At 35.4% G+C, this 7,219-nt stretch overlaps 2 protein-coding genes across 2 annotated transcripts; one reads left to right on the forward strand and one right to left on the reverse strand.

Annotated features, from left to right (window-relative positions):
• The first annotated feature begins 1,819 nt into the window (after positions 1-1,819).
• On the forward strand, positions 1,820-4,545 carry LOC143598276 (oligouridylate-binding protein 1-like). The gene is made up of 12 exons (XM_077076534.1): positions 1,820-1,957; positions 2,346-2,407; positions 2,531-2,633; positions 2,711-2,787; positions 2,872-2,933; positions 3,017-3,104; positions 3,202-3,277; positions 3,364-3,392; positions 3,474-3,592; positions 3,692-3,812; positions 3,848-4,007; positions 4,101-4,545. The coding sequence occupies exons 1-12, from the start codon at positions 1,871-1,873 to the stop codon at positions 4,338-4,340; spliced, it is 1,224 nt and encodes a 407-aa protein (XP_076932649.1). The 5' UTR covers positions 1,820-1,870; the 3' UTR covers positions 4,341-4,545.
• A 735-nt stretch (positions 4,546-5,280) lies between these two features.
• LOC143598277 (FCS-Like Zinc finger 14-like) lies at positions 5,281-5,972 on the reverse strand. The gene is made up of 2 exons (XM_077076535.1): positions 5,506-5,972; positions 5,281-5,419 (listed from the first exon to the last, which is right to left on the reverse strand). The coding sequence occupies exons 1-2, from the start codon at positions 5,910-5,912 to the stop codon at positions 5,281-5,283; spliced, it is 546 nt and encodes a 181-aa protein (XP_076932650.1). The 5' UTR covers positions 5,913-5,972.
• Between the last annotated feature and the right edge of the window lie 1,247 nt (positions 5,973-7,219).

Consider the following 7,219-nt stretch of genomic DNA (forward strand, 5'->3'; position numbering starts at 1 on the left):
GGGAATATTACGATAGTGACAACTCCACCAATCACCTTACCCCACATTCGGCTATAAATACTAAAGTACATCGCTTACAGGTATTCATTCACTCACACCTTCAAGCCTTACACAATACACTTGTACTCTCTTTGATTATTCCGATCAGGACTGTACTTATTCTCACGCTAGAGGGTGATTACGGGAAGACCCCCCATCTTGTCCTTCCCGTAACGAGACTCACGGTGATCTGTTTTGCAGGCAGATAACTTGGATCTGACATCATTGTTACTCAGTAGACTCATATTTGGGAGAAACCAGAGTTCAGACTATCTCGTTTGAACTCGTGTTTCTTCAATGGGATTCCATGTGTAATGAATGATTCAATTCCATTAAACAACCAAACACCATTTTTTTCATTCCATGTAATGAATCATTCCATTTCCACTATCATTCCTCCATACCAAACGCTATCTAAACATCTCGAAATCATTCCTTCACCCCTTTGTTTTTTTTTGCATTCCATTCCCTCCACCTCCACCATCGGCAATTGGATGGCTAACATCGCCACAACCACTGGCCACCATCACCAACACCACAACCACTAACCACCATCACCACTTTCGATCACCACCTCCACCACCACCACTTTTGACCGACACCACCTGCTGCCAGTCTGCCACCACCACTGTAATCACCGACCACTAACATCATCGGGCACCACCACCACCGCTACCACCCATCATCACCTTCCTTGCCACAACTACCACCACCATGACCATCACCTTCAGCAACCATCGAACACGACCACCACCACTCACCATCACCATATTTGTATTTCATTTCTTTGTTTTTTTTTGCCGACCAAACAACTCAAAATAAGGATTTATTCATTCCTACATGTAGCCAAACTTACCAATGAAATAGTAATCTTACATTTCATTTATTGCTTATTCTTTTCCCACATCCATTCAATTCTCCCATCTATTACATTATTCATAACAAATATACGTTTAGATCTTGACATCTACATGAATAGGCACCTGGAGTATAAGAAACCAACAATACAAAAAAATAAATATAAAAATAGGTCAACTATAAGGAACTCGTTGTTGATATATGTAAAAGATTTAATGATCCTACACTTTTAAAGTTTTATTATTTGATCTTTAACACTGTTTATGCTGTGAATTTTTTTTTTCTTTTACCATGTGTAGTTTTATTTCGTTGAATATCCCAAATAATGAAAATAAAAACAATAGAAAAGGAACAGAAATTGGTTGTGACTTAATGGTAGAGCATTCACTTTTCTAGTAAGAGGTAGGGGGTTCAAACCTCACTATCACCAATTTATATGGGAGATATGAGGAATGACTCTGGCTTGCTAGGGTTCAAGTCCTGATCTCACCCGGTTTTACCCGGTTCCTCACTGTCGTGCCGTTTGGCGGACGTAGGGGTCGGGTTTTATCCGGGGAATCTCTCAATAGGTGGACCGCTAGTGGCTCCGTCCGTCCGGATTTGTAGCCGGCTCGGGCTACCTTAGCAATTGAGAGTCGCATACGGACTACCTGACTACCTTAGCAATTGAGAGTCGCGTACGGAGTAGCCGGCGTTACATAGACGGTAGTTCCAAAAGAAAAGGAAAGAAAAGGAACAGAAATAAAAAGAAAGATCCAACGGTAGGCATAAAATGAGCGCATGAAATACATATGCAGATTGGAACCTCTGACTCATAATAATAATAATAAATTAATAACAACACCATCCCTCTTTTATTGAATTGTTATTTCCACAATCTTCTTCCCCCTTATTTTCTTCTTCACTTTTCCCTGTTTCTAATCTCAGCTAACCTAAACCCTAATTTTACATACACTCTCTATTGCATCAAAACATGATGCAGCCGCATCAGAGGATAAGACAACAACAAGCCCTGATGCAGCAATCCCTCTATCACCCAGGTCTCATAACCCATCCACAGGTAACTTTTTGTTTTTTCTTTAGTTTCAGTTTTTTGTGTTAAAGGTGGTAACTTTTTATATGGGTATCATGTCTACTTACATAATCTTCATTTAGTATGTTCAAATTGAATCAGTAGAGTTTCATTTTAAGTGGGTGTTTGGGCATTTTGTGTGTTATTGTTCTATTAGTTTCTTGAAAAGATTTTGTGAATGCATATAAAAATGTGAAGGATAGAAATATATGTACCAAAATGTACTAGTGTTGAAGGTTTTAGTCATTCAGTACTAGAAAGCATGTTATCTGTTCATGTGGTTATGAATGACCTTTGAAGTACCAACTTCTAGATAAAAATTCAAAAAGATAACATACACAGGGTGTTAATGACTTAAATTTTTTTATATTTGCAGATAGAGCCTATCTTGAGTGGCAATCTACCTCCCGGTTTTGATTCAACTACATGTCGCAGCGTGTGAGTGTTTTCGGTTATAATCATCTCAATGTTCACATCATTTTATTTGTTTAATTCACTAGCAAGATAACTTTTTATGCTTTAGAAAGCCTCATGCTATATATAATATCCGACTTTACGTAGGTATGTTGGAAACATCCATCCCCAAGTCACCGAGCCCCTACTTCAAGAAATCTTTTCAAGCACGGGTGCTCTTGAAGGATGCAAGCTCATTAGAAAAGACAAAGTATGATTAATTCATTAGTTTTGCTACTTTTCTATAAAAATAATAATGCTTTTGATTCTTTTTTATTTTGGTTGCAGTCATCATACGGATTTGTGGATTATTTTGATCGGCGTTTTGCTGCTCTTGCTATTGTGACTCTTAATGGAAGGCATTTGTAAGTAAAAAACCTAAATTAGTATCTGTTTACAATTTATGTTATCAGTGACTATTAATTGCTTTTGGAAACATATATTTACAGGTTTGGGCAACCTATCAAAGTTAATTGGGCGTATGCTAGTAGCCAACGAGAAGACACGTCAGGTTTGCTAATGTAGTAAAATAATATTATATTATTAACTCATAAACTAATAATTTCATTTGTATGTATTATTTTGATTTTGCAGGCCACTTCAACATATTTGTTGGTGATCTTAGCCCTGAGGTTACTGATGCCACATTGTTTGCTTGCTTTTCTGTTTACCCTAGTTGCTCGTAAGCCCTAATTTAAATTAAAACGTGGCATGATGAATAATGCACTTAACACGCATTTGTATATTTTTTACTGATTTTATTTTTGGCTGTTTGTAAGTGATGCACGAGTTATGTGGGATCAGAAGACGGGGCGCTCTAGGGGATTTGGATTTGTTTCATTTAGGAACCAACAAGTAAGTGAAATACCATGGGACTGAAAAGACCTTTATGCCCCTGTTTAAGATACTAATTACAATCCATTTCACTTTTTATTTAACAGGATGCCCAAAGTGCAATTAATGACTTGAATGGTAAGACATGTTATATTTTTGTTAGAATGAATTTGTTTTGGATTATTATGTTTTGTAACTCGGTTGGAGCTTATATTGTTGGAAAGTGGCTCGGAAGTAGACAAATTCGATGCAACTGGGCCGCAAAGGGGGCGGGATCCGATGACAAACAGCGGTTGGATACTAAAAATGTTGTTGAATTGACAAATGGAACATCAGGTTAACCGTTAGCTTGTTACAAATTAATATGCATTTTTCGAATTTTATATTATATCTTGTGGATGTTATATTGTTATTTACATTGGCTTACATGTGCAGATGACGGTCAAGAAAAAGTCAATGAAGATGCTCCAGAAAACAATCCTCAATATACAACTGTTTATGTCGGCAATCTGGCTCCCGAGGTCGGTTTTTCAAAGAAATGCACAAAATTGGCATTGTTTTAAACCATGAACTGAACAAACTATATTCTAGGTTACATTGTCATTTTCACGCTCTCAGTGCCGGTGTTATTGAAGATGTTCGACTTCAACGAGACAAAGGTTTTGGTTTCATAAGATACAGATCACACGCGGAGGCGGCTCGCGCTATACAGTTAGGAAACACATGTTATCTCTATGGCAAACCGCTTAAGGTAGTTTTATGAAAATATTAGATTCATAGTTTTATATTCATAATTCATACAAAGATTTGGAATTATGATTTGATTTGGGTGTTTGTGAAATAGTGTTCATGGGGTAGCAAACCGACACCTCCTGGAACCAGCTCAACGCCTCTACCACTGCCAGTTACTGGAAATAATGTTGGCTTTTCAGCTATGGATACTGCTGCTTATGAAAGGCAACTGGCTCTTAGTAAAATGGCTCTGATGCATCAGCAGATGAGCGGTGCTGCTAGCCAGGGTGCAGTGTATGATGGTGGTTATCCAGGGATTGCCGCCACACAGTCGCCTGTGTACTACCAGTAGCAAGCAATGTTTTAGATAGGGTTCTCTTTTTTATTCCCCTTAATGTTTTATGTTATTGATTTGGAATGTTTGTTTTCTTGTTATTGTATAACTTTGAGGATGTATATGTAGCATTACCATTGTATCACTTCCTAGTGTTGAAGGAAGTATTGAGTTATGAATGGATCATGGATGAGTATACAACATCTTGAACATGTTATTTTAAACTGCTTGTTGTTTTATTACTTCTAATGATTATTATTTTTGTTACTTGTTATTAATCATGGTGTGATTTAGTATTCATGGTTTGGTTACATCTCACCCTTCTCAGACCCTGTTAATAATGTTAACGTTGTTAATTGGTGGGATTTTACTAGGTAACATGTTGCTATGAGATTTTTAAGAACTAGATATAGTTTGTCATCTTTCACATTAAAATGTGAGTTGGCATATGTATAATTATATCTTGAGCATGGGAAGTGATCATTTTCTCCATTTGAAGTAACGTATCAGCCTTCATTAAGTTTTTAACTTTATGCAAGAAGTTTTAGCTACAATCATCCCATCAAACAAGCAACTTATGTGAAATCGATGTAGCAATTAGATCATTAAAACTTTCAATTTTTAATCAGGGCTTCGACACTGATCAATAGCACGAACGATTACAAAATTCAAAGTATTATATTTATTGAAATGCTTGTTATTTGGATGTGTATGGAATGATAATATGTAGCATTACCATGTTAAAAGAAAGTACTGATTTATGCATGGATCTTGGATGGATACAATTCAATGATTCATCCAGTCCAGAGTTCAACAAATTAAGAGATGTTCTTCAAACTTCTCACTTTCACTCTCTATGTACACAAAATACGATTTATCATGCCCAGATCGCAATCATGGGTGATTCACGCGATCAAAATTATGCCACTAATCTGTCATATGATCCTTCATGGTTTGGCTAAATTGCAAAAATCCCAGTGGTCATCACATTATTGGCGCCACTGGAAGACGCTTGCTTGCTACAATATTTCTCGGGTCTTTCATCGATGGCTATCTGCCTGCTCCTACATTCCGGGCTGCAAAATGCCTTCTCTCCCCTGTTACAAATCATCATTATCAATTATTTGAAATCTAAGAAACTGTTACATAAAAAATAAAGTCACCAAGAAATATTTTTTGTTACCTGTACATGTATATATCTTTGCCATGTAACCTTTTGTTACACAAGTGACAAGAATTCAGAAAACCAACAGGTTGAGGCATCCTCACATCATCATCACCAAATCTTGGAGGTGATATGTTAAATATGCAACCTTTATCTCTAACTTTCGTACGCGTATCGTTTGGTTTATTACTAGTCACAGTAGTATGATCAGGTCTTGATCGAGTCACCCGAAGCGGGTCAGACAACATTCGAGCCTTCTTAGCCGAATTCTTATCGAGTGCGGCCACTATACCGAGCCCAATCCCACTCAAATTACGGTTTATTACGCCGGTAGGTGACACAACTTTAAATTCCAATGATGTCGTTGGACAGAATCTGAACCCCGGAGTGATCAGTTTTCCGATCACCGGATGCTTGTTACTCATGGCTAACTTACAAGAAATGAATACTTAGAAATGATTTATAGGGGAAATAAGTTAGGAACATTGAATATGAAGATTGATGGAGTTGGTGGACTAAGCGTGGCCCATGGTATTTGGTTTGGTTTGATTTGATTATGCTTTTTTACTTTTTTTTATGTTTGATTATATTTTTGTGAAATGAACAATTAACTTTTTAATAAAAAAATGTCAATATCAATGGTTGCTTTTTATGGCTAGATGGGATGTATTGATCATGACCGGATTACCGGCGACGGAGAACAACAGATTCCGACTACACTTGTTAAGGTTTCGGAGGTTATAGATTGGTAAGGGGCCCATGTGGGTCCCAATACGATAATATCTAATGTTGTTTGAAAGTGAGTACACTGAAAAGCTCGCCAATGGTTTGCAAGGGAATATAGTGACCATTTGTCCTTTCTGATTACTATATTTTATCATAGTATTACGGGGGTTGTTTTGTATTATTCGTTTTTAATATATATATATATATATATATATTTGAATTTTAATTTTATTTATTGTAAGAAAGTTAATAATTAATATACTTGAGGGTTGATGATGAAATGATTTCACAAATAAATGATATGTTATAATCCGATTTAAAAGCTATCTGGGTTTGGTGATACCCATTACCTGCTTATTTTCTTTATATAAAATTGTTTCTTAATTATAAATAATATCTTTTTTTAAAATAAAATAGGATATTAATTTTTAGTATATTCCTATTTTATAAGATTTTCATATCAAATATTTGATGAGATTATTTTTTAATATAATGAGATGTTATAACCCGTTTAAGAGCTATCTGGGTTTGGTGAGACCTTTACCCGTGAATTCGGGTCAAATGCGTGAGAAGCCTTCATTTACAAATAAAGTAATTTGATGGCTTGAGAGAACGGTTGTTTTATATTTTTTGTTTTTTAATATTTATTTTTTGAATTTTAATTTTCTTTATTGTAAGAAAATTAATAATATACTTAGGGTTTGATGATGAAAGAGTTTCATAAATAAATGATATGTTATAACACGTTTAAAAGCTATTTGTATTTGGTGACCCATGACCCGCTTATGTTTTTTACTATAAAATTGTTTATTAATTATAAATAATATATCTTTTTTTTAAATTGAATATTAAATTTTAGTATATTCCTATTTTGTAGGATTTTCATATCAAATAATTGGTAAGATTAATTTTTATTTTAAAGAGATGTTATAACCCGTTTAAGAGCTATCTGGTTTTTGTAAGACCCATACTTATGAATTTGGATTAAATCAATGAGAGGCCTTCA

Source organism: Bidens hawaiensis, unplaced genomic scaffold (assembly GCF_021521415.1).
Source record: "Bidens hawaiensis isolate Kalapana, Puna unplaced genomic scaffold, B.hawaiensis_p1.1 tig00049894_1, whole genome shotgun sequence".
In the NCBI taxonomy this organism is placed as follows: domain Eukaryota; kingdom Viridiplantae; phylum Streptophyta; class Magnoliopsida; order Asterales; family Asteraceae; genus Bidens; species Bidens hawaiensis.

Coding starts and splice junctions, on each gene's coding strand:
- LOC143598277 (XM_077076535.1), bottom strand. CDS start 5,912: ATGAGTAACAAGCATCCGGTGATCGGAAAACTGATCACTCCGGGGTTC. Junction 5,420..5,505: donor AAAGATATATACATGTACAG/GTAACAAAAAAT, acceptor GATTTGTAACAG/GGGAGAGAAGGCATTTTGCA.
- LOC143598276 (XM_077076534.1), top strand. CDS start 1,871: ATGATGCAGCCGCATCAGAGGATAAGACAACAACAAGCCCTGATGCAG. Junction 2,788..2,871: donor ACTCTTAATGGAAGGCATTT/GTAAGTAAAAAA, acceptor ATATATTTACAG/GTTTGGGCAACCTATCAAAG. Junction 3,278..3,363: donor TTTCATTTAGGAACCAACAA/GTAAGTGAAATA, acceptor TTTATTTAACAG/GATGCCCAAAGTGCAATTAA.